Source organism: Pipistrellus kuhlii, unplaced genomic scaffold, assembly GCF_014108245.1.
Source record: "Pipistrellus kuhlii isolate mPipKuh1 unplaced genomic scaffold, mPipKuh1.p scaffold_m20_p_5, whole genome shotgun sequence".
In the NCBI taxonomy this organism is placed as follows: Eukaryota; Metazoa; Chordata; class Mammalia; order Chiroptera; family Vespertilionidae; genus Pipistrellus; species Pipistrellus kuhlii.
In genome coordinates, this window is record NW_023425551.1 from 60,500,775 (window position 1) to 60,528,544 (window position 27,770).

General features: G+C 38.2%; 1 protein-coding gene across 1 annotated transcript in view; it reads left to right on the plus strand.

Annotated features, from left to right (window-relative positions):
* The window catches only part of EYS (eyes shut homolog), a 1,188,193-nt gene that overhangs the window by 1,079,423 nt on the left and 81,000 nt on the right, over nucleotides 1–27,770 (plus strand). Inside the window, 1 exon segment of the mRNA XM_036415133.1 lies at nucleotides 7,879–8,051. Within this exon segment, the coding sequence (XP_036271026.1) occupies nucleotides 7,879–8,051 (173 nt within the window).

Sequence of the window (27,770 nt, forward strand, 5' to 3'; positions counted from 1 at the left end):
AAACATTACATGGCAAATTTCATATTTCCTTATAATTATATACCAAACCTTATGAATGTGCCTACCTTTTGTGTTGTTCAAGAGGTAGGCATTAAACATCTTGACAATCAGTAATCTCTGGTCTATATTGTTCAGGCCATGCACTCCAAATAAGAGAATTTGGGACAGTTCCAGGTGTCACCTTCTTGTTCTAAGTGGCAGATTCAAACTATAGTTTAAGATCAAGCTTGATGAATTTTTGGCTTTTTCCAAACTCTTTAGAGCACCAAGATTTGAGGGAAATGAAGGCTTGGAAATAAATGAGAAATTGCAACAACAAAAAAAATCAATTTCTCATTACAAATTCAATGTAGGCATGTAGCAGTGCTCACAGAGAATGTTTCTTTGTTCATCAATGTGCATCTTTCTAAAGAGTTGTTATTTACTATTTCTTACGCTTGTGAGGAATAACTTTTCCCCCACAGCCACTTTATAAATAGGTCTTAATACCAGAAAAGAACAATCACCACTATTGTGTCCACATTCCTGACAACAACAGTTGAATTCACCATGGAAACAGCTGAGTAGATATTGCATGTATGTGAACATTACTGAAGTCAGGGAATGAGTGAGGCAGCACTTCATTGGTTTAAATATTTTAAGAGAATTTTTTTGTTTCTTTTTAGTAGAAGTTAAAATGGCATTTTAAAAGCTTATACCAACTCTTCTGGCCTTAAATAGCATTCAGATCGGCACATTTCTTTATAGGAAATTATCTGAGAACTCCATAAGCACTGCATTTACTGATTCTGTTATATTAGATTCTGCCCAAATTGCCCTTACAGTGCAGGGGACTGGAGCCTGACTAATTTTGCAATGAACACAGAGTCAGAAAATCTAATATTAAATTGTTGCTTAGTCACAAAGTCTAATCTTGAGACTCTGGAATAATTCTGAAATTGGAGGAAGGTAATTATAAACATTGAAATGATATATTTATTCAATAATTATTACCTCATCATTATATTCTCCCACTCATCAATAGCCTCCACCCCATCCTTCTTTCCCAGCCCACTTCTCTTTATACCAGATTCCATTCCGTTCTCATCCCACTATGGACTGACCCAGTCTTCACTAATTGTGTTTCACCTCGGCCAACCTCCTTTCCCTAACATATAATGAACATCTGACCAATGCCAAGTACTGTGCCACACATCATCACGCCTGTATCATTTATGTAGATAATAGTTTTGCCATTTCAGCTCCCTATTTGGGGGTTTGATGTTTACTGAGGCTCCTCTGTTAGAAACAAAGCTTTAACTTTATAAGGACCGGTGAGTCACAAGGCAAAGGAAATGTAAAAGACATCCTTTGCAGGGAAGGAAATTTCTGATCATCTTTCTTTACCAATAAAGGCTTTTTTTTATTTTTTATTTTTTTTTTGTAAAGTGAACCATGGTTTTAAAAAGAGAGAAGGTAGGAGACCGGGGAGGGGGGGGGGGGGGGAGGGGGAGATAGATTATAACATATATCCAAGTTTTCTTTCTAAAATACCCATGAAATTACATTGGGTAGATCCTAGAACAGGAAGAAACAGACATGCTTTTATTCTGTTTGTAATTATGTGTTTTATGTATTCTTCCTTTACATGTGATGCTATGAGTTTTGTTATTGCTGTTATCCTTTTTCATCTTCTTTGGGTCCGCCTTATGTAAAATCTTACGCAAAGACAAAGGCTTCTGAAGCAGAGGACATTTTCCCCGAGCGCTCTGTTCATAGGCCTGTTACATGGACTGTATTCTCCAACTTCCTTTCTAGGCCACCTCAAGGTAATTTGGTTTTTGCATCACTTTTTCCTATTATTTTCACCTGCGGATACTTTTAGGAAGGAAAAAAAAAAAAGAAAAATGTTAAATATGATGCGATTTCTTACTGTGAGAAGTAACCTCCTTTGGGGCAGCTCTGTCTTAGAGACAAAGAAAGACTATCTGGCTCAGCAGGTGTGGCTCAGTGGTTGAGCATCGACCTATGAACCAGGAGGCCACGGTCCGATTCCTGATCAGGGCACATGCCCAGGTTGTGGGCTTGATCCCCCGGATCGTACAGGAGGCAGCCTACCAATGATTCTCTCTCATCATTGATGTTTCTATTTCTCACTCTCCCTTCCTCTCTGAAATCAATAAAAATATATTTAAAAAATAAAAACTGTGTGTGATGCTGGAACACCAGGTTGCACATACAACTGACTACTCATCTGAAAGGAGTTTGACGCTTTAGGGAAGCTGGGGGGAAGGCAGGTATTGCCTTGTAATCAGTAGACTCTTACTGTGGTGTGAAATTCATGAAAACAGAATGAAAGTTCCACTTGAACCACGGCTACTGGCAATCTCATTTGCACTCTTTCCTATGCCTGTGCTGTGGTTCTATAAATAGAAGCGCCTATACATAGAGATGAGTTATTTCTTCCAATAGCAATTTTATTTTTTCAGAAGTATCTAGCGACATTATTCATAAGGATTCATTCTGCACACTTTCCTACTGGGAAGCTCCCTCTCTTGACACTGTGGGTGGTCAACTTTGAAATCCGCTAATGATCCGTTAGCTACAAAGAGTGCAGGAAGAGTGATTTATTTTTTTAAGTTAATACATGCAGAGGTCCTTTTAGTGCTAGAGGGTTTTGAGGCATCTGGCTGTGTTATGTAAATAGGGAGCATCCTTCTAACTAACATCTTTAATTTTTTTAAACAGTTCCATCTTCTGAAGATAATTTTGATACCCATAGAAATTTAATGATAGTCATTTGCTTTGCTAACCATATTGTGACTTGTAATTGAATATGCGGGTTACAGTGCCCAATTATTCAGATATTTGCTTTTACTTAGATAGCTGGATTGTTGTTGTTGTTGTTTTAACTAAGCTTTTAAATGACTGAGTGAAATTTTTTTTTCTACTGTATGCTGTTAACTCTAAGAAACATGCAATAGGCTATATTTGGCACCAGTCAAACAAAAACCCTCTATTCTTTGTATTGTGTGTTCAGAAACAGGTCCGTCAAAGTCAAAATGAGCCCAAACCTGTTTGGTTCAGTGGATAGAGCTTCGACCTGCCAACTCAAGGGTCCCAGGTTCGATTCCAGTCAAGAGCATGTATCTTGGTTGCGGGCACATACCCAGTAGGGGGCGTGCATGAGGCAGCTGATCAATGTTTCTCTCTCATCAATGTTTCTAACTCTCTATCCTCCTCCTTTCCTCTCTGTAAAAAAATCAACAAAATATATTTAAAAAAAATAAATAAGAGTCAAAATGAAGCCCCCAAAAAAGGAAATTATAATGCCCTGGCATCCTACTAATGGCATGATAGTAGCTGATGGCCACCATGGCTTTTATTCTGTGAGGAAATTTGTCTCAGGGGAGTTGACTTAAATTCACAGTCGGCTACGCCAAAGGACCTGCTGATGACATTCATTAAATGCAAAATCTCAGGCCTGACCCCAAAATAAAAATCTCGGAGAGCAAGGGGAGCACAGGAATCTGCATTTGAAAGCCACATGGAATATCCTCTCTGGCACCAGACCAGAGTCCAGCTTTAAGAAGGCCTTAAAACCCTCGCCCCTGTTGACATATGCATATAAATCCACATAACACAGGTTGTATCTTACAGAGATTAGTTCATAAACGGATGCTGTCTCCCCTACCAACAGTAAAGACGAGTCTTACATATCCATGGCACATGCTCTGTCTGGGATGCAGGGGCACAGCAGATATTAGTAGACAGCCATTGACACTAAATACGGTGTTCAGGTATAAACCTCACCGATACCTGGGGGTCTCTCCCAGACCTACTTTTAGTCAGAAAAGTGCCTTGGCTTGTCTAGAGAAAGTTTGCAAACAGGTTTATGTGTGGTTCATAGCTCTGGGAAGGGTTAGCTTTTTAAAACATTCTCAAATGAAAAAGTATCTTTATATATTCATGTATTATAAATATATTCTCCCATAACTAATTAAACAGCACCCACAAATTCACAGCAGTGTTACAACATGTAAAGGAAACTGGGTGAAGGAAGGTGACATGTTTCAGTCACTGCTTCCAGAAGTAGACTGTTCCATAAGGTTCTCCAGCCTCAGGGCACCCCTTCCTGTCGCTTTAGGGTGTGGCAAGGCAATCAGGATGGGTTAAGTGGCAGCTGAAACAGTTGACTTGCTAGCTTTGAAGAAACTGAAATTCAGTAACAGATCTTTGATAAAACATGAATAGGAGAAACCTTTAGGTCCAGGTGTTACCCAGCTGGTGGCAAACATATTTTATTAAAACCATTGGTAAAGTATTGGCACTCCAGGAAATCATTTGGACTTGATGGTATAATTTTTCTGGATTATTGTTGTTTTTTTAAATCATTTATTTTCTTTCTAAATATATATATATATATATATATATATATATATATATATATATATATATATATCTTTTTATTGATTTCAGAGAGGAAGAGAAAGGGAGAGAGAGAAAGAAACATCATTGATGGGAGAGAATCATGGATCAGCTGCCTCCGGCATACCCTCCACTGGGGATCAAGCCAGCAACTGAGCATGTGCCTGACTGGGAATCAAACCTCAACCTTCAGGTTCATAGGCCATTGCTCAACCACTGAGCCATACCAGCAGTGCTTGAAGGTAAAATTTGAAGCAAAGTGTACAGTTACCATCATCAGGCAAAGTCTCGATTGGTTAAATCTGACTCTTTTTAATATAACACTGTGGAACACTACAGTGGGCCAAAGGGCTTTGGGTACTTGCCCTTGGTTAGCCAGAGAAGGTGATTTTCCCCTTTCTTAGAGTGTTTTCTACAGAATTTCTATTTTTCTCTCTGCGCTAGCCGCCTGCGGATGTGCAGATGCACGCAGTTAGTCAGATCCGCGTCAATTTATGCAACCAACTTCTCCCAACACCTGATGGAAGCAGAAAGGAAACGAAGCTGCGTTTATCAATAGGACATGATTAAAATTAGTGCTTTCCTTGGTTTTTAACAAAAAAGCATCTTTCCTGCATCTCAAATATGGTGAGGGCTGTGTGATTAAAGCACTTCAATCAGTCAATATGTAGATTCATTGACGTTCCCATATGTGGCATTCTCCTTTACTATAAAAAGACTAATTTGGTCCTTCCAGAATGCAACTTACAAGAGTGTTGTTCTCCTAGACTTTTTCCCAGAATGCAGATGCTAAGTTCTGAGTATTTGTATTTGTATTCCAAGTTAGGTGTGTGGAAGTGAAGTTACATTAGGTTTATCCATGGCCCTCAACAACATCGAGTTCCTAACTAACTCTTTTAAGTCACACCAGAAGGCATCTCTATACCTGCCAGGTAATCTGGTTTATACTCTTACAATTCTCAGGCAAGAAGGAGTAGCATTGGCTCAGTAATCCTCAAAACTTTGTTTCATAGCCCAGAAGCAGAAGTGTATGTCTAAGGTGCTTTATTGCCGTCTTAGTGACATGGATCTCTTTTTCTTTCCCAACTCTGAAAACCTATGAGATTCTAAATCTATATACTATGTGTAAAACCCTATGCAAGCTGCCATCAGAGTTATAAAATGAGTAAATTACTGATCACTTACAGGATCACCTTTATGTGTCAGCAAAAGCTGAGGGTCCCAAAGCCTCACAGCCCTCCAAAGCTAGCTTTACCTGCTATCTGATACGTTAAGGTTCTTCACAGTGCCTCATCCCATTAACATAAGAAAATTAATATAAAGGGATATATATTTCTGTCCCTGGCCGGTTGCATTGGCCCACGGATTGAAGGGTCTTGAGTTTGATTTCTGGCCACGGGCATGTACCTAGGTTGCAGGAGCAATCCCCAGACCCAGTTGGGGCTCATGCGGGTGGTAACTGATATGTCTCTCTCACATTGATGTTTCTCTCTCTCCCCCTTCCTCCCTTCCACCTTTTCAAAAAATCAATGGGGGAGCCTGGCCAGCCAGGCTCTGGTTCAGCATCCACCTATGAATCAGAAGGTCTCAGTTGGATTCCTGGTCAGCCCCAATTGCAGTCTCAATCCCCAGTAGGAGCGTGCAGGAGGCAGCTGATCTATGATTCTTTCTCATCATTGATGTTTCTACTTCTCTCTGTCTCTCCCTTCCTTTATAAAATCAATAAAAATATATATTTTAAAAGTCAATGGGGAAAAAATATCCTTGTGTGAGGATTAACAAAAAATATACAATTTTTTTGCTCTGACTGTTTTTTTCTCAGTGGATAGAGCATTAACCCAAAGACTGAAGGGTCCTGGGTTCAATTCCAGTCAAGGGCACATGCCCGGGTTGCAGGCTCGTTTCCCAATAGGGGGCGTGTGGGAGGCAGCTGATCAATGATTCTGTCTCATCATTGATGCTTCTATCTCTTCCCTCTCCCTACCTCTCTGAAATCAATATATATATATTTGGGAAAAAAAAAACCTCTTCAGATTTCAAAGTCGGGTATTCATTAGTATCAAAAAAATCTGAGATTTTCCTGCGAGTGAATTTATTTTGGACTGAGAGGATTAAGATATGCAAGGAAAGCATCAAAAGACCAGAATGATGAAGACAAGAGAAAATCCCATGGTATGGGTAAAACCTACAACTAGCTTGGGGGGCTGAGTCATAAAGATAAAATATTTCAGCTTTCTAATTCTGGGATGCTCCTCTCTTTAAGAACTCACAGTCATATTTAGAAGATAAGATGTAGGCAGGAAATAATAAAACCCTAAAGGTCCATATACGGCAAGGTGGGTGGACTTGATAATGAGAAGATAAAAAAAGGAAGGAAAAGACATTAATATTAAATGGAATTCATTTAACAGCAAGTGACAAAACCCCAACTTAAATTGGTTCACAACTTAAAGGGGGGGCGAGGGGGAGTACAATATATCAGATCATATACCTGCAGAGTAATGGCTAGATGTGGTGCCCAATATCATTAATTATCTATCTCCCACAGCCTCTTATACTTGTGTTGCTTGGTATACTTGTGTTGCTCAGCCAATCTCTCCCCTCTGGACAGGCAGATGCCACAGAAGCTACCAGCTTAGCAACCCCGATTTAAAAAAAAAAAAAAAAAAAAAAAAAAAAAAAAAAAAAAAAAAAAGCCCGTTGGCCTGGCTTGGCCCTTTTACCTATCCTGCATCAATCACTGTGATGGACAGTCAGATCCACGGTCTGCCCCTCCTGTCAGGGGCTTGTGCTGAGAGTGATGGAGGGGTGGGTCTGCCAGGAAAGCTGAGGCTCCGGTTCAAAGGGGAATGGGTGCAGGGAGGCAGAACAGCAGACTTCAGGCCCCTTTCCCTCCAGAGAAGGCTTCCGGGTGAGAGGAGGATTTTTCCTGAGCGCAGCTCTCCCAGGCGAGCTCACTGTGGCCACCAAGCCATACTTTCTGCCAGAGAGCTGTATAGTCATCACAGCTCCCCACTGTGATCTCCTTCCCAAACCACCACTAGGGCACTCTTGGAGGGCAGTGTCCTCCGTGGAGGATGCCTGTCACCAGGCTTGAAATTCTCTAAGACAGTTTTATTTTAATAGCTATTTGAAGCAATTTATTGAGGCAATGCCACGCATATTTAATGAAGCTCTGAAAAGGCACCTGGTGTGAAATAGGAGATGAGATACATCAAAAGTAAAAATGGGTGGCTTAAAATAGAATTCCTGGCTTCAGAGGATCTATAAAGCTGATAATCTGCTTTCGATGCAAAGCACACAGCTACAAATACTTAAAAGTTAAATAACACAGAAAGGGAAAGGCAGGAGAAAAAGTTCCACTTCCAAGATGTAATTGTAACTTTATTTATGTGTGTGCGTACGTGCATGTGTATGTGTGTGTAAAGATCAATTGTTTTCTGATGGGATAATTTGTTTTTGTCTTCTCAGTGATGGTGAACACCAGTTTGGGGCATGTCCAAGGCTGTACTCAGGCAAGCTGTGCCAGTTGGCAACATATGAAAACAACCCATGTAGAAACGGGGCCACCTGTGTTCCCAAATCTGGGACAGACATCGTCTGCCTCTGCCCCCACGGAAGGTCTGGACTCCTCTGCATGGACGGTAAGGCATTTGCTGACGCAGCCTGGGGCGCAGGCAGAAGGAAGTGAGGAAGACAGAAGCCACTCAGAGCAGTCAAGGACAGCATCTGACTGGCCAAATCACATTGTTTTCTTGGTTCTTTCCAAGTCAGTCGAGACCAGATTCATGATCTATTCTAGAGAGTATTTTGCTAAGTGAAATGAATCCATAGAGAAAGATAAATACTATATGGTTTCACTTATATGTGGAATCTAAAGGCCAGAATAAACAATATTGAAACAGACTCCTAGATTCAGAGAACAGACTGGTGGTTTCCAGAAAGGAAGAGGTTTGGGGGGCAGGGTGAAAAGGTGAAGGGATTTTTTTTTAAAAAAGTACAAATTGATAGTTAGAAAACAGTCACAGAGATGTAAAGCATAGCATAGGGAATATAATCAATGAAATTGTGGTAAATATGTATGGTGCCAGGCAGGTGGTTGGAATAACCAGGGAGGACTTCGTGGGGTATATGATTCTCTGACCACTAAGCTGTACACTGGAAACTGGTACAAAATTGTATTGAAGGTGCCTGGCCAGTGTGGTTCAGGGTTGAGTGTCAAACCATAAACCAGAAGGTCCCTGTTTGATTCCCTGTCAGGGCACATGCCCAGGTTGCATGGGCCCAATCCCCAGTAGGGGGCGTGCAGAAGGCAGCCAATCAATGATTCTCTCTCATCGATGATTCTATATACCTCTCCCTCTCCATTCCTCTCTGAAATCAATTTTTAAAAATAGGGTTGATGGTTTGGCTCAGTGGATAGAGTGTTGGCCTGAGGACTAAAGGGTCCCATGTTCGATTCCAGTCAGGGGTGTGTACCTTGGTTGCGGGCACATCCTGAGTGGGGGATGTGTAGAAGGCAGCTGATCTATGTTTCTTTATCATCAATGTTTCTGATTCTCTATCCCTCTCCCTTCCTCTCTATAAAAAAATCAATCTATCAATATATATATATATATATATATATATATATATATTTTTTTTTTTTTTTAATGGGTTGAGCCCTGGCCAGTTGGCTCAATGGATAGAGCGTCAGCCTGCAGACTGAAAGGTCCCAGGTTTGAATCTGATCAAGGGCACATGCCCAGGTTGGGGGCTTTATCCCCAGTAGGGGGCATGCAGAAAGCAGCCACTCAATGATTCTTTCTCATCATTGATGTTTCTATCTCTCATTTCCTCTCCCTCTCTGAAATCAATAAAAATATATTTTTAAATGGGGTTGACAGAAGATTATTTTTAATAGTATTGAGTGTAAACTGTAATTGAAAAAAATAAAAACACAAGATCCATTAATGAGACTGATCAGTGAGCAGGGTATTTTTCATACCATCAAGTAATTACAAAGAAGGTAACAAATTTACCCTACGGTTAGACTACAGGAAATCTCTGTATTATAAAATATCAAAGTCATTCTAATGCTCAAAGAGTAACAAGGAAAATCAGGTGCAAGACATAAAATCAAATTATTTTACATCATTTTTGCAAACTGGGGGTATAATTAGCAAATCTGTGTAGACCAGTTGTCTTTGTTTAAAAACAACAAAACCTTTGGTAGTTATTATATATCAAGAATCTAAATCACAAATAATAGCCATGTGCCCCTTCTTAGGAAAAATCCAGTGTATGGGAACCCTAAATTATAAAATGGTACAAGATTGCTTTAAGAAACAAATTTCCTAAACATGCAATGTTGGCTTGGTATACAGGCATGAATGTCTATAAATATTTTCAAAAACAACAAAAAGTAATTGGTACTAATATTTCACCAGCTCAGGACTTGACTTGTTTCAACTTTATTTTTACCATAAAGATATAAAACAAAGTTTACCCCTTTGGCACTAGTGATATTTATGACCAGATTTTTAGAATAAGACTACCAAGGTGAGCACAGGGCCTTGGGCCCCCAGTTCCATCAGTAAACAGATCCATCCTTTGCTGACTCATCAAAAAAACTGGGGTTCATACCCTGATGTAACAGATATGAAAACTGAAACTGGGATAAAAAAGAATCTGGGACTAAAAGGCATTGAAGTTTTGGGTCTTTTTTTTTTTTTTAATAAATCTTTATTGTTCAGATTATTAAAAATGTGTTCCTCATTTTTCTCCCCTCAGTTGCACCCCTCCACCAGGTTTCCACTCACCCTCTGCCCTTTCCCCACCCGCCATTGTCCTCATCCATAGGTGCACAGTTTTTGTTCAGTCCCTTCCCATATCCCCCACTACTCCCCTTTTCCCTGAGAATTGTCAGTCCACTCCTCTTCCATACCTCCGATTCTATTATATTCACCAGTTAATATTGATCATCAGATATTTTAATTCCCTTGGTTTTTAGTTTCACTTGTTGATAGTTACATATTTTTGTTTATAATTTTTATCTTTATCTTCTTCCTCTTCCTAAAGAACCCCCTTCAGCAATTCATATAATTCTGGTTTGGCGGTGATGAACTCCTTTAGCTTTTTTTTATTTGTGAAGCTCTTTATCTGGCCTTCTATTCTGAGTGATAGCTTTGCTGGGTAGAGTATTTTTGACTGTAGGTTCTTACTATTCATCACCTTGAATATTTCTTGCCATTCCCATCTGGCCCTGCATAGTTTCTGTTGAGAAATCAACTGACAATCATATGGGTGCTCCTTTATAGGTAACTATCTGCTTTTCTCTTGCTGCTTTTAATATTCTCTCTTTGTCTTTTGCTTTGGAATTTTAATTATGATGTGTCTTGGTGTGGTCCTCTTTGGATTCCTTTTGTTTGGGATTCTGTGCACTTCCTGGACTTGTAAGTCTAATTCTTTCACCAGGTGGGGGAAGTTTTCTGTCACTATTTCTTTCAATATGTTTTTGGTATCTTGCTCTCTCTCTTCTTCTGGGACCCCCATAATTCTGATAGTTCACTTGAAATTGTCCCAGAGGTTTCTTACACTATCTTCAACTTTCTGGATTCTCTTATCTTCTTGCTTCTGCAGAGGAGTGTGCTCTGGCTCTTTGTGTTCTAAATCTTTGTCTTGATTCTTATAATTTTCCAGTCTGTTTTTAGGACTCTGTGTAATATTTTTTTATTTTAGACAATGTTTTCTTTATTTCTAGTTGATCCCTTTTTATTTCTAGTTGATCCTTTTTCATATCCTCATGAGGCTCATTTATTTTATTGGCTTTTTTTAGGAAATTTTTGAAAAACCTTATAACTATAGTTTTGAACTCAATGTCTATTCTTTTCTAATCCTCCATCTCCTTCCTTTGTGTCCTGCTTCTTCTCTGCATTTTAGTTGTTTCCCGATTTGATGGAATAGTTTTGTGTGCTAGGTGTTTTAGTAGAGCCCAGTAGCATAGCCTTCCCAGTTACCTTATGTGGACAGTCTTGGTGTAGCCCTTTGTGGGCTGTGTGTGCAGTCTTGTTGTTAAGCCTTGCTTGTTGTTGGTATCACTGAAACTATGGATCTAAGCATAGTTGGAAAGTGTTGATCTCCAAGCCAATTGGCTGTGAGGATCAGCAGTGTCTCAGCTAGGAGGGCTTCTGTACTCCCCTTGGATGGGGTGGAGTATCAGGGTGGCGCAGACAAGCTTTGGTTCCCTGTCAGTCTCACCTTAGGAAAGTTCTATTCACGGTGAGTCCCGAGAGATTGGTTGCAGGTGCACACACCTCTTTGGCATAGGTGCAGACAAGCTTTGGATTCCCGTCAGTCTCTCCTTAGGAAAGTCCTATTCACGGCAAAAGAGAAAGTCAGCCTCCGGAAGAGCTTCTATGCTCAGCTTGGATGGAGCGGAGTCTCTGGGTGGTGCAGACAAGCTTTGGTTTCTCATCAGCCCCTCCCTGAGTCCCACAGTAATGGCCACTGGCTTCACACACCTCCTAGAGATCTCTGCCTCTCCCTGACTGGGGCCGTCTATCAGAGCAATAGGGTGGTTCTGTTTTCCTTCTGAACAAGAAAGCCAGCCGCACGTTAGCTGTCCACCCTTTCTTTGCACCTGGAGTAAGCCAGTAGCGAACTCGGCCGCTCTCTCCTCACACCGGGAGTAAGCCAGCAGCAAACTCTGTGGCCTCCTTTTCGCGCGCACAGTTCTCCGCACCTTCACAGTTCCTGAGGCTCCGTGTGCCTTCTCTCTCCTTCCCAGATGGTAGAGCCTCCTCTCAGCCAGCCATCCGGCCCTTCAGGGCAATGTTTCCCCTGTTTTCCAGTTCTAAATTCAAAATTGTTGTGGTAGGCTGCATTCAGGTGTCTACCCTATGCCACCATCTTGGTTTCTCTCAGTATGTATGTGACTTTGAAGGGAATTGAAACTATGAATCTAAGCATAGTTGGAAAAGGGGAAGCTAAGAATTACTAGGAATTTTATTCGATATGTAGCATAGCTACAGTATAAATTAGCTAAGTAATTTTTATAAGAAAAAGCATCCTAGACTGGATGGATATGAAGTCTTTCTTTCCCCAAAAAAACCTCTTGTTTCTCAGACTTAATTATCCTACTTAGAAAAAAGCAAATTGAAATTAAATAATCACAATAAATTTGATTACTATAGGATGAATCATCAGTTTCACTCCCTACTTGAAATCAAGACTACCATTGGAAACAAGAAATGCTTCCTTTACTCCATCAGTTAAGTGTGAGGTGATACCCAAATCATTTCTTGGACCATTTGCCGTTATCAATCTGACTTCCAGGAAGATTGTCCAGAACATGCGGAATATGTGTTTATTCAAAAGAGAAAAGCATAGAGCAACCAATAAGCAGAGCTGTTGCCCAACTATTGTACAACCACAGATAGAACAGGCACAGAATAATATCTGAAAATCCCTTTTTTTAATCTTTGCATTTTTGTCAATACCACAGGATGAAAAACCAGCTTGTTTTGTTTCATCAGCAGTCATGGTTGCTACATAGCACTTTTCTTTTAAATTATAGCAATATCTGCCATACTAGTGTATTCTTTGGGGGATAATAAAAAAATATAATTATGACATTTCCTACCTTATTGGTATATTCACTGAGGAATTCATTGTGGAGAGATCTTGGTAATGATGACTGGAGCTGAGACAAACAAACACTACAAACTGAAAACTTCCAGCTGCCTTCCTTTGTAAAATGCTTTACTTTCCACATCTCTGCTTCTTATTCAGACTTTCTGTTGCCTGCTCTTATGCAAGAACAGTCTCTTCTTGTTTTCTTAACCACAAAGGGGGAATGGGATTTCTTATCTCTTGCCCTCTGTGTCCCTTCTAGAAATATTTCCTAATTAATTTACCTTATCCTCCCAACCTTGGTGCCTTAGTAGAACACTGCCTTTGAAAACAGCAGTGTAACCACTGACTGAGAACTAGGCCCTGGAAGCAATCTACCTGGATTAAAATCCCCATTCTACTGCTGACTAGCCAGGGGCGTGATCTTGGGCAAGGCACTTGGTCTCTTTGTAGTTCAAGTTCAAGGAGTCTAATAATATAGCCTACCTTATAGATTTCGTGAGAATTAAATAGATAATTTATGTAGTGTGCCTAACACATTACTGGTCACATAGAAAATGCTTTTACTTTTTAATGGGGGATAAGGGGAGGGGAGGGAGGGTGTCAGGCCAGGATTCACATGTCACATTTAACTGCCACATTTTGTCATTCTGGGAAAGAAGGCTGGATCCAATCCCAGCTGAAAAGAAAACTCTCTAGGATGTTAAAGGAAGTCAAAATTAATTTCCTTTTGAGATTTTTTTTTCTCAACTGGTGACACTCTGCAGCGGTCAGGGATGAGCCAGGGTATTAGAAAATCAGGGCAGAAAGTGCTCTGGGGACACCGATAATCACCTGGCTGTTTAAGGACATGATACCTCCAGAAAGCAGCTTCCTGTCAGGCTGGCATTTGGTAAAGGCATATTTCAAGTTCATGTAATTTTCTGTCATGTAAGTTCATAACTCTTTTGATAGCATGCACTCTGATGTGGTCCAGCTTTTTCTTTCCAACTCAACAGCTGTCCAACCTGTCTCAACAGTCCTCATTTCCCACCACGCTTAAATGCTGTGTTTTCTAGCTCCTGGTTGCAAAGAAATGTTAAAAGATCAAGAGCAATCACAGAGGGGAGCAAGGAGACAGAGGTGTTTGTGGCCACCCAAGAAAGCACTCAGAAAAGTGATTCCTCTTGCTCTGTGGACGGCAACCTTTGAGTGGTCTGTGCTTTTTCTTCCTTAAGAACAGGGAATGCCTCACCTTTTGCTCAGTGGGGAGGTGTGTACCTCCTGCCTTCCTTTTTTTTTTTTTTTTTTCCCTATTTCAGCATCTTTAACGAGGGAAAAGTTAGATTGGCACATATAAAAAAAGCAGCACTTAAAATAAGTATATATTTCAATGTGCATTAAAATGTGTGAAGAATAGTTTTGATGGACTCCTGCAGTCCAATCCATTGGCATTTTGAATTAGCACATTTCTTCTCTTTATGCAAGTGGCTGTCTCAGTAGAGCAAAATTATGCTTATTATTTCAATGATTATTACCAATTTTTATTTTTATGAGCAAATGAGTCTTTAAAACATAATCTGGGAAATATAATCTGGTCAAAGACTTTCATTAGGTTTAGAAATTATTCATATGTCTATAGTTAATGCTATAAATCATTATCTAGAAGCAGCATACTTTCTACCAATGTTTAATATTACATTTATACACATATATATATTTTCACACACATACATACACATACACACACACACACACACACACACACACACACACACACACACATCTATTAAAAAGAGCAAAAAAATAAGCTACTTGACTTAAGGAATGGTATCAGTTCTGACAGGGCCTACTAGATGTTTAACCAATATATTCTGTCCTTTTTTTGTTACTGCACACCTGACTTGGGGATGGGGGGTAGTAATATACCCAGCTAATATATCCCAGCCTCCCTTAAATAAGAATGTAGTCATGGGACTAATTTATGGACAGTCAGATATATAAGAATAAGTGTTAGGAGTACTATACTGACCTCTGAAAAACTCCTTCAGAGCAACATGACCCAAGCCTTCCTTCTTTTTCTGAAGTCTAGAATGTAAATGAGATGACTCCAAAAGTCATCTATAGGAGATCTAAGAATGGAGAAGCAAACAAATGAAAAAAACTTAAATCCCTGATAACTAACATTACCAGTCAAGGATTGCCACCATCAGACTTATTGTTACTGAAGAAGAAATAATCTATTTTGCTTAAACCTCTATAATTTTGTTATATGTCATGTTATATGAGGCTAAACCTAATCCTTACTGATATAATCAGTATCATGATTTCCCTGAATTTTATAGTCTGATGTTTTCTCAAATACTTCTGATTTTGTTCCTAAGTCCTTAGATACCTTCTCAAAGAGAAAGTACAGAATTTCTTGTATTTTATTTATCTTATTTCAGTCTAGAAGATTTAATAAATTATAAGTTTATGACCTATTTTTGAAATTTTTGAAAAATTTCGTTTTTTAACCTAATGTAAGTATAGTATGAATATTATTCTAATATTGTAAATATATATATATCAAAGTGAACAGCAAAATGAAAAATTTATTTTTTTCAAATTAGAAAAAATAATTTTAAAAACAAAATCCAGATCTTACTTATGACATATTACCTCTTGTCTTAAAACTACCCACCAAGGCAATTTCTAATAATCACACTAAATGAAAAATCAAATTAGTGTGTAGATTTTCACAACTCTATTTCTAGGGAACAATGCAGCTTTTGTCTGTCTTTCGACAGATAACAGACTATTCATTCTCCAGCCCTCATTGTTTGCCTCTGGAACACTGTCAGAAGAACACAAAACTCCAAAGGCCAAATTTTGTTGTTGCTGTTCATTCCCACACTTTGTCATTGTTTAGCAACATCACGGCATTCTCCCTCCCAACACGAGCATTTCCTGCTTCTTAAAAATGCCTTGAAAATGGATAGACTCTGCATCAGGGCAGAATTGTCTCTCCTGAAGGTATTTACGGCAAATTGATTTCGTAGACCATGTGTGGAAATGGAAACCTCTGCAGTTTACCCCGCAGCTCAGCAGAGAATTGCACTTTGCAGGTCTGTCGGTCCAGGCTGTCCGATCCTACCACACCCATCAGGTTATGCTCGGTCGGTTTAAGAGCTATGCTAATGGGATGCACCTGCCAGTTACCGAGCAATGGAGGGCACACACACATTTGTTACATTAAAAATTTTTTTTCACAGAAATGGAAAATTGATTAGAGTCTGAGTCAATTTATGCTACATGAAAAACTGTGCAGTCAACATTTTATGACTAGGCAGCGGAATTTATTGATTGTCAGGAATGAAATAAACAGGGATAGAGATGCTTGCGTGCGATGTAAATTGCCTTCATTTTATACAATGGTGGCAGCTCTTCAGTGAAAGGGTTTTTGTTTAGACAACGGATGTGCTCATACTGTGTTTTTTCTAATATTTTTGTCATTCCATGACTTTGAGCTTGAAAATGGCTTCCTATTAACCTGAGGATGAGACAAGAACTGCTGAAAATGTGCAAACCTGGCATGGGCAGACCTCAGCTCATTAAAAAAAAAAAATTAAAACAGCCTCAAACTGTAAGCTCTGTGAATGTAGAGATCATTTCTGCCTTGGAGCAGCACAGGGTGCCTGCCACGGGGTAGGCTCTAAAACTTTGGCTGAATTGTAAATGATTTTAAAGTTCTTCAGAATATTCATCCCGTCTGTTACCCTGAACCTACCACTGTGCCTATTACTTATGAGATAGTCAATAAGTCTTTGACAATTAAAAAAGTAAAATGATAAAATAATCAATGAACAAATACTCTAACCTGGAACATTTCCAAAAAAATATGTCCCAGGGTACACTAGTGCAGTAAGGTTTATTGGGCCTTCTTTTGGAGGCTCTTGGGCTCTCTGACCCAGCTGCAGTTTGACAGGTTTTAGGCAGAGAAAGAACAGGCCATTCATATGCAAAAGCCGATGCACACAGCTTGGGTGGGGTTGTAAATTTGTGGGGTGGAGTCTCTGGGAATCACTAGGGAAGAGCAAATAGCAATGGCTTTAAGACAAGCCCTGCCCTACAGAGTCCCTGGTTCTCCATGTCCCACACCCCCATGCAGGAACAAGCACCTCTGAGAGAAAGCCGTCCTCGCATTCCTGTCCTGATGCCAGACAGTCCAGTCTCTCCCCATATGTGTCTAGAGTTCAGAGCAAACGGGAGCTTATATCTTCCTCCCAATTAAAAAAAACAAAAAAAAAACACAAAAAACAAAAAAACAGCACATCCAGGTGCCAACACTTTTTGTTCCTCTGCACCTCTTACCAGTCTCAATGTGTTTTCTTCACCTCTCTAGTTGGTTCTGGCTGGTAGTTGTTCTGTCTTTTAGTTGTAATTTTGATGGTTGTGAGAGGCAGCAAGTATAGGTGTTCATCTATGCCACCATCTTGGTTCTCCTCAATTCTTTGTCTTTTTACCAAATGATGACCCTTCAATATTTTCAGTGTCCTGAAAAGTACACAACTTTGATAAGAAACCACATGATCATTTAATATTAGTGTTCACTCTTAAAATTTATAAATGCAAGTTAAGTTTTATATATTTTATTGAAACAACTAAACCTAAAAGGATTGACACTTTAAGAGATAATCAACTCACACAACTAAATGATTTCTTAGAGGAAAATATTAATTCAGCAAGTGAGTATTTTTAGAAAGTGTACCAATTATTGCAGAATTAATTATTCAAAGTAAACTGGTAATTCCAGTAAACTCATGGTCTGTGTCTATGACTTGGCCACTGAGATCTAGAATTCCTGTCACTGCACATTTGTGAGACAAAGATTAAAATCGGGGAATAATGAGAAAGAAACAGAGGAAAGACAGAGAATATTCCTGAAGATTATAGTTTGTAACCAAATCCTGACGTCATATATACCTACATTGCATTAAGATTCTCCAATGTGCCAAAACCGGTTTGGCTGAATGGATAGAACGTCGGCCTGCAGACTGAAAGGTCCCAGGTTCGATACCGGGTCAAGGGCATGTACCTTGGTTGCAGGCACATCCCAGTAGGGGATGTGCAAGAGGCAGCTGATCGATGATTCTCTCTCATCGATGTTTCTAACTCTCTATCCCTCTCTCTTCCTCTCTGTAAAAAAACAATAAAATATATTTAAAAAAAAAAAATTCTCCAATGTATCTAACATCTGTATGCTCTTCACCACATTGGGTATTCCACATGCCTTACTTATCCCTATCCTTGAGAGCTAAAGAAAAACCCAAAGCTAAATATAAACAGTCTTAGATGATAAAGTTATGATTCCAATTTGGCTGGAATGGTGATACTGTAAACTCTGGATTTGAATATAAACTTCAAAAGGGAGTTATAAACTCACAATACCAGGGATATGGTTCATATCTCAAAACTTATGAATTAGGCACACAATGATTCCTGAAGGGCTATTTGAGTTCTTATTTTCCTAAGAAGACCATGTTATAAGGCTTACTGAAAATTGGGCTCCTGTTTATTTCTGAAACTTAAAAATTTGAAGAGCAAACAATAATTTGCAAAAGTATTCCTATTAATATATTTCAAAATGAATTTTTTTTCTATAGACTAAACTATAGACAAATGCAGGCATATTTTTAATTCCCTTGTTCTAATTATAACACTTTAGTCCTGAGTAAGGGATTTGCTAGAATTAACTCTTTCTTGTCTCTGCTGTTGATCAGTCACTTTCGAGCAAAACTGGTGTGTTAGCAACTTGTAAAGTTAGCACAGTTCTTCACAAGTCAGCATTTTCATGCCCATTTTGATTTGCATCCATGACTTCACACCTGGCAGGGAACATCCAGTCTTTTCCAGAGGGCAGAGCTAAATATTGCACCTAATGATTCAGTCTCAAAAATGGCATTTTGTAATTCTCAGTGCCATTCTAAAAGGGCCAAGAGTATTCTCGAATCTCATCTTTTTTCTTCTTGTGTATTAAATCAACTTGAAATTGTTACGGTGAGACTCTTTCTGCCCCAAGACTTAAAGCTCTAGAGGAAGAAGAGCTGTCATAAGGGTGAGTGGCCGATAATTCTGCTCATTGGAGTGTATCCCTGTCAGTCTCCTGAGTACACAGTTTAACGCATGCCTCCTTGACAGCAAACACCAAAGGGGGCTTTCCTGAAGGAATATACATCCCTGTGGCTGCTCTGCCGAGAGCGTCCCCTAAGTACTTGTCAGGGTTGCTATCCTAACCAGAGTGGAGTTGATTTTTTCTTACACTGCTATATCCATGGCATTTTAAATTTGACTGCCCTTGTAAGCTTTAAAAAAGACAGTATTTAAGAAATATTTGTTTCAGAGGTCTCTGGTTCATAGATTATAAAACTTGCTCTTTGTCTTCATTACTACCGTGTTTCCCCAAAAATAAAACATCCTCCAAAAATAAGACCTACTTACAGGTTTTCTTCTGAGTGAAATATAAGGTATCCCCCCGAAAATAAGCCCCCCCCCCCCCTGGGTTCTGTCTCAGAATGAAAATTAATTTTCCGTAAACTGGTCGCTAGGGCCATTGCTAAACATGAAAGATTTGGTCCACTGATTCTGAAAGAAATGGACTCACAAGAAATTCACCAGGAAATTCAGGAATTGGATTGTTATGATGATATTCCAGAAGATGATGACATGATTGTCATTGAATAAATGAGTAAATTCTTGATACTGTAGGATTCACAGTTTGTCTGGTTTGTGTTGACAACTACCATACTACCGTACCATATACAAGTAATAAATTTCCTTTCTTTTCATTTAACAATAAATGTGTACCATATTCTTCTTCATGGAAAAATAAGACATCCCCTGAAAATAAGACCTAGCGCATCTTTGGGAGCAAAAATTAATATAAGACACTGTCTTATTTTCGGGGAAATGGGATAGTATTCCTCTGTTCTCCATGATTTGTTAAAATAAACAAACTCTTTTAAGAAAAGAGCATCTTTAGGGTCCTGGATTTTGAGCTACTGAATTTTAAATCAGTATAGCAAAAGAAGAATGGAAAACCCTGAAAGCCATTTCTCCCTCCTGTTATAATTATTGTGGAATCAGGCAATTCCCATCCTGAATATCTAAGGACTTACAGTGCCTCTCTGCCAACATCCAAAAGCTTTTTTGGTTAGTCAACACTTGCCCTGTGGAATAGGAGACCATCAGAACACCTGTTCAAAACACAAAGGGCTGCAAATTTATGGGTATATTAAATGAAGTCTAATTATAACTTGATTAAAAAAAATCCCCTTGGCAAAAGTCTATTTTCAGAAAATCTGCTTTTTTAACAACAAACTTATACAAATTACATCCCAAATGTGCGACTTGGTACAATGGGAAAAAGTGTCGCCCAAAGCATTCTTGAATGTAGAAGCAAAAGAACAACACCTCTTTTTCTTTTCATCCTTCGTTCTCTAGAGGAGAGTAGGGTGCTGCTTCTTAGTTGACTCTTTTTTTTTTTTTTTTCAACGTAAAGAAGTCTTTTTAATTTCTCCTCATAAATAATCAGAGGTCCAGAGGTTTGTTTTTTAAACTTAGTTGACTCTTTATTCCTTCAACATCTGCCTGCTGTTCATTAATGAACTTGACCATTTAAGCAAACTCAGATAGATGTTGTTTTCTTAAACCCTCACATCACTTCATAGCTGATTAAATTCAATGTGGCCACGTTGAACTATTAGAGCTTGTTCAGTCACTTGTGACTGAAGGTGAACAGAGACACATCTGGGTTCAAAAAGGGAAACAACCAGTTGTGTGACCACAAGCCAGTCACTTCACCTCCTGCACTTCACACTCATCACCAGCTGCTGGAAAAGTTGGAGTAGATGATCCTCCTTTCCTTCAATTATTTTTTATTCCAATCAGACCCCTTAAATTGGCAATAGGAGAACTATGTTCCCATTACTGATTCAAATGCAATTCTATTTTGTGCCTCTTTTATTATAAGTCATTATACAGTTCATTATGGAATGGTAAAAAGAGTAGGTATTGAATGCTTGCAATCTAGACATTGTTCTAAGTGCTTTATATAGGATATCTTATTTTATCCTCAAAAGAGCACAAATGGCAGCTATTATTATTATCCCCATTTTATAGATGAGAACATTTAAAATGTATAAAAGTAAAAACTAGTGTGAGAAATGACTACTTAGCAGCAGAGCTGTAATCCAAATCATTTAAACCTGAATATAGAGCCTGTACTTTTATTTTTTTAATATATATATATATATATATATATGACAAAGGGATGGGGAGAGAGTTAGAAACATCAATGAGAAACATTAGAGGCTGAAACCAGTTTGGCTCAATGGATAGAGTATCGGCCTGCAGACTGAAAGGTCATGGGTTTGATTACAGTCAGGGGCATGTACCTTGGTTGCGGGCACATCCCCAGTAGGGGCTGTGCAGGAGGCAGCTGATCGATGTCTCTCTTTCATCAATGTTTCTAACTCTCTATCCCTCTACCTTCCTCTCTGTAAAAAAATCAATCAATAAAGATATATATATATATATATATGTATACACACACACACACACACACACACACATATATATATATATATATATATATATATATATATATATATATATATATATATATATATATCACTAATCCGCTGCCTCCTGCACACCCCATATTGGGGATCAAGCCTGCAACCAGGGCGTGTGAATCAAACCATGACCTCCTTCATAGGTCGATGCTAAACCACTGAGTTAAGCCATCCAGGCTGCTCTTAACTTTTATGGGGTACTCTGAATCCCATGAATTTGTCTCAATTACACAGATTCCATTTTATTGTATTTAAAGCAAAATCTAATCATGAAAGAGATTACTAATTTTTTTAATAGAAACAGAAATAACTGTCTTAAGTATAATAGCTCAAGTATGAAATTATTGGTCACTGACCAATTCTTATCTTCTCAAGAAAATGTTATCTAAAGAAACCCAGACATTTGGGGAAATGTGTTAATTATCAGTTATGATTTGTCTCATTGGCACAGAAAGTTATTATATTTGACATCACTGTGCTTTAGTATTAGAAATCACCTGGAAAATTATGACATAACAAAGATGGTTTAATTATGTCATTTTAATTGTAAGAATACACATCCTATAACTTATTCATTTAACATGTACTAATTAAGAACTTATTATGTGCCAGACCTGTCCTAGATGATTAATCAAGCACAGCAAATAGAACACACATATCTTCTTTCCTCGGTGAGGCTTAACATCTACAAAGGAGACAGGGGGGGAAAAAATAATAAATAAATAAATAAACAAATTCCAATTGTGATTGGTGTCGTGGAGGAAATAAAGAGAGGGCATGATGAGAAACAGCAGAGTAGTACTTTCCCAGACAAATGGTCAGGGAGGGGCTCTCTGAGACAGCCAATGACATTAGAGTATGGAGGACAAGACAAAGGTGCCATGAGTGACGTCAGAGAAATTAGCTGAGGCTAAATCATTCAGGGCTTTCTAGGTCGTGGTAATGAGTTTGGATTTTCTCCGATATCCAATGGTAAGCCATGAGTTTAAATACGGGAGTGATTTGGGTTTTTAAAACAATACTCGGGTTTCAATGTTGGAGAGGGGATGATAGGAAAGTAATGCGGTGATCCGTATAAGAAAATATGTTTTCTGAGTAGAGTGAGAAGGAATTGGCCTGATTCAAGTTTTATTTGGATGTAGATTCTATCAGACTTACTGTTAGATTGTGTTGGGGGTAAAGGAGAAGGAGGAAACAAAAATGACTTCCAGATTTTTAGATCGAGCAAGTTAGATAATAGAATGCTTTACTGAAAAGTGAGAAGAATAAGCCTGGGGTGGAAACAGGAATTCAGTTTTGCTTCAAATGCCTGTAGAATGTGTAAGAGGAGAGGTCAAAGAGGCGGCTGGATATTTCATTTTGCCTTAAAATGAGAGGCTTAGCTTACAGATATGAAATTGGGAGTTTACAGCCTATAGTTTTAAAACTCATGAGATTATACGAAATCAATTATGAAGAGAAAGGAGAGAGAGTTTACATTCTGAGAGCTTCAACATTATTAATTTAGATAGAGAAGAAAGAAGAACAAACCAGTGGAGACTGAGAAGATGTTTTGAGAAGGAACAGAAAAACCTGGAGAGCAAGGTATCACACAAGCCCAGAGAGCTTCTTTACCAGAGCCTATCTCACCCTTAGCCCACTAGTCTTCCTGTCTCGCCTAGGGAGAGGGGGGAGTGAAAAGAAAGCTAAGAAGCATTTGCAGAAATCACAGCCCAGGAACACAGCCTCCTCCTAAAAGACTGAGATATAACCAAAAGGATGTAGACGACACTTCCACTCCACAGCTTCCCCATGTGTCCAGTCTCCAGCATGATAACGGAGCTTTAGAGCTGAGACAGCTGCAAGATACACTCTCTCTGGGGAGAAGTACTTGGGGAGACTCAGTCAAAGTGGAGAAGACACATATATTGACACTACAGAAATTTGAAGCTTCAGCATCTACAGCTGCAAAAACACTGCTAGTAAACAAAACTCAGCTCCTAACCAGATCCACATAAAACTTTACACTGGAAGCCTTCTACCCTAATTCTTGTTTCACGACCCATCATGTCCCACTTTCAACAAAAAAGTTAAAAGGTGTGCTAAAGAACAATAAAGAAACACATAATCTGATATGGATATGGCACAGCTATATGAATTATCAGACAGAATTTTTTTTTAATCAGTGAGACATCATTTCAAATCATACAGAGATTGAGGATATGATGAAGTACTTCATGTCACTATACATGAAAAATTATATAAACTGCACAAAGTCTTAGTAAAACATGATTAATTAAAACTGGCATAAGAAAAAAATCACATTGCCATAACCGGTTTGGCTCAGTGTATAGAGTGTCGGCCTGCGGACTGAAAGGTCCCAGGTTTGATTCCTGTCAAGGGCATGTACCTTGGTTGCGGGCACATCCCCAGTAGGGGGTATGCAGGAGGCGGCTGATCGAGGACTCTCTCTCATCGATGTTTCTAGTTCTCTACCCTCTCTCTTCCTCTCTGTAAAAAATCAATAAAATATATTTTTTTAAAAGAAAAGAAAAAATCACATTAATGATCCTGTCATTAAATTCCTCATTAAATATTTTCCCACTAAGAAAGCTCAGAACTCATAAGCTTTCCCTGGTAAACTCCTCTGAACATTGAAGGAAGAAAAGCTCTTCAAGTGAATAAACAAGAGGAAAAACATTCAGGCTCTTCCTTGAGGTGAGCAGTCTAGATATTGAACTTGATAAGAACAATAAATGGCAGGCCAATCATGAATATTGATGCCAAATCCTAAACAAAATGGTAACATCACCCAGCAACACATAATATGGAAGCTGGTTACACATTAGATTTGTAAATTTTTCTATGGTATACTTCAATAGAAAGTTAAAGACCAGAAAATTCATTGTCTGAATTCTCAACTTTCACTTCATCCCTTGTCTTAATTATCATAGAAGGTTAGAGTGCCATTTGGTTACATTGCAGTCACTTATAATTTTTACATATTTTCTCCATTTCTTGCTTCTTGTCCATAACACAGTCTGGACACGTATTTGCCACCTCATCCTCACAGAATGTTAACTAAAAGAGACATCAACAGAAATAACCTGCCTCATTTTAGATGAATGACTGAAGTTTTATATTTGTAACAAGGGAGGAAAAATCAGTAACAAAATTCTCCACTCAGAAGAGAAAATCACCATCTGATTACAAACTGGTTTTAATTTAACCAAGATGCTTAAGGTTAGTCTATGTTTAGGAAAACAAAGATACAACTGGTCACTATGGACATTATAATTCCACAGAGTGTTCAAATATGGTATTCTTTTTTTATAAAATACTTCTTTATTTTGTGAGTTCAAATTATTGTCAGTATATTTGTTGACAGGTATTGAATGAATGTCACATGTGGTTGATGGGATGCCATAGTGTCAGAAGCTGTAGGGAATACAAAACAAATACAGTCCTTACCCTCAAATGTATTGTTTTGAAAGGCGGGGATGGGGTGAAGAGAAGAAAATATTCTTCTCATAAAAAAAGTCAGAGAATGATACAAGGCCAAATTATAGCAAAGAGCTGGGTCTTATTCATCTTTTTTGTCACTCAGAGTTATTATGGTTGTGATTTTCACATACTGTGCTAGTAGACTAATAAATGTGCCAAATAAATTACATTAAATTTGTGTGCTATGGCTGACTGAGGGATATGCTATCATTCCTCAAGCAACAAGAATCCTAATGAATCCAATCCCTCTGTTACTATTTTGAAAATCTTCATTCTATGATAACTGCTCCTTCGTTTTTTCTCATACAGTAATTATAGAAATGATACTTTTATATAAGTAAATGGATCTGATTTTTTTCTGATTTTTAAAACAATGACTATTGCCATTGTTTAGCATAAATTCTTTTTTTAATATGTTTTTATTGATGTTAGAGAGAGAGGAAGGGAAAGGGAGAGATAGAAACATTGATGAGAGAGAAACACTGATTAGCATAAAAATCCAATACTACTAATAGCAGCCTATGTTTATTGTTGAACAATTTATATGACTCTATTCTTCTTTTCTTTTTTTCATTTCATTAGAGGTTTTATTTTCTTTCCATCTTAGGTTCCCTCAGGAGCATACAAAATTTCTATTTCCCCAGAAAGCCAGTAGAGAAGATTTTCTGGCAGTGAAATTACTGGGTCAAATTATAAGCTCCTACTTAAATTTTAAAGATTTTACCAAACTACCCTTCAGACAATTTGTGCTCCCACCAAAACCTTAGAGGGACTTTCTTCAAAATTTTCTAATTATGTAGAATTTAAAAAAAAATAATCTCACCATTGTTTTCATTTGCATTTCTCTATTTCTAAGTGTAGTTGAGCAATGTGTCCATTGGTCCTTTGTATTTCTTGGTAAATCTCCCATGTATATTTCATGTCCATTTATTTTTATTTGTGTGCAATATGTGCTGGAGCCAATGATAACAATAACTTGAAATCAACTATGATAGGAATACTTACACCATAAAAATCAACTTAAGCTACAGATAAGAGCTTCCCTCACCATACCCCACCCGCCTCTGGAGAGTCCTTAGATAAACATTTGCTAGCATAACACTGCTCACATTGTTTATTCTTGCCTTCTGTTTCTGAATGATTTTTTAGTAATTAGGAAAAAATGCATTTGATGGTCATGTGTGTTGTGATAAAAGGAATTTCCCTTCTTTTCCATTTGTCTTTTTTAAATATCAGCTTTATTGCAATAAAATTTCCTACTATAAAATATACAATTCAGTGCAACCATCACCACCATATAATTTCAGAACATTTTCATCATCCTGAGAAGAAACCTATATTCTCAGATTTCACTACCCAATAGTCCCTTGTCCTGGCCTGGTGGTCACCACTAATCTACTCTCTGTTTCTATGAATTTGCCTATTTTGCACTTTGTGGCTTTTTCTCACTTAGTATAATTCTTTAGAAGTTCATCCATGTTGTAGCATCTGTCAGTACTTCATACAATGTTGGTGGGATTCTAAAATGGTATAGCCAATTTGAAGAACAGTTTGGCAATTCCTCAAAATATTAAGAGTTACCAAATGGCCCAGAAAGTCTACTCCTAGTATATAACTAAGAGAAATGAAAACATCTGTTCCCACAAAAATTTGTATAGGAATATTCAGAGCAGCATTATTTATAATAGCCACACACAAAAATGGAAACAACCCAAATGTACATCAACAGAAGAATGGGTAACCAAAATATGGTATACCCATAAAATATAATTCATTTGTCTTTTGACTTAGGTTTTCCACTGTTTTGGCATAAAGAAGCTTTCTAAATTTTAATTAATCAAATTGATCATCTTTTTTTTTTTTTGCTTCTGTTTATTATATCTAATTTAGAAAGATTATAAATACATTAACCCATGCTTTTCATTTCTAAAGCTGTTACAGTTTCTTAAACAACAAGAAAGCCCACAGCATGGGAGAACATATTTGCCAATGTTATATCCGATAAGGACCTAATCTCCAAAATTTATAGGAAACTCATACATCTTAACAAAAGGAAAATAATCCAATCAAAAAATGGACAAAGGACTTCTTTTCAAAAGAGGACAAACAATAGGCCGAGAGATATATGAAAACATGCTCAAAGTCACTAATCATCTGAGAGATGTAAATCAAAATGACAATGAGGTACCATCTCACTCACACCTGTCAGAATGGCTATCAACAAATCAACAAACAACAAGTACTAGTGAGAATGTGGGAAAAGGGGACCCTCTTGCACTGCTGGTGGGAATGCAGAATGGTGCAGCCACTGTGGAAAACAGTATGGAGCTTCCTCAAAAACTAAAAATGGAACCCCATTTGACCCAGAGATCCCACTTCTAGGAATATATACTAAGAAACTAGAAACACCAATCAGAAATGACATATGCACCCCTATGTTCATAGCAGGACCATTTACAATAGCCAAGATTTGGAAACAGTTATTTAATTTTTTATCCAGCTGCAGTTTAGTTGGGGATATGGATTAAGTTAATGAATCCTCTTTTATTCTAATGATTCATTCAGCTATAATATTTACTGATTAATCCTCCTTTTTCTCACTAATTAAAAAAGACATTCATCATAAAAAGCTTCCAGGAATATTGTATCTTATTCTGAACTCTCGATCCACAC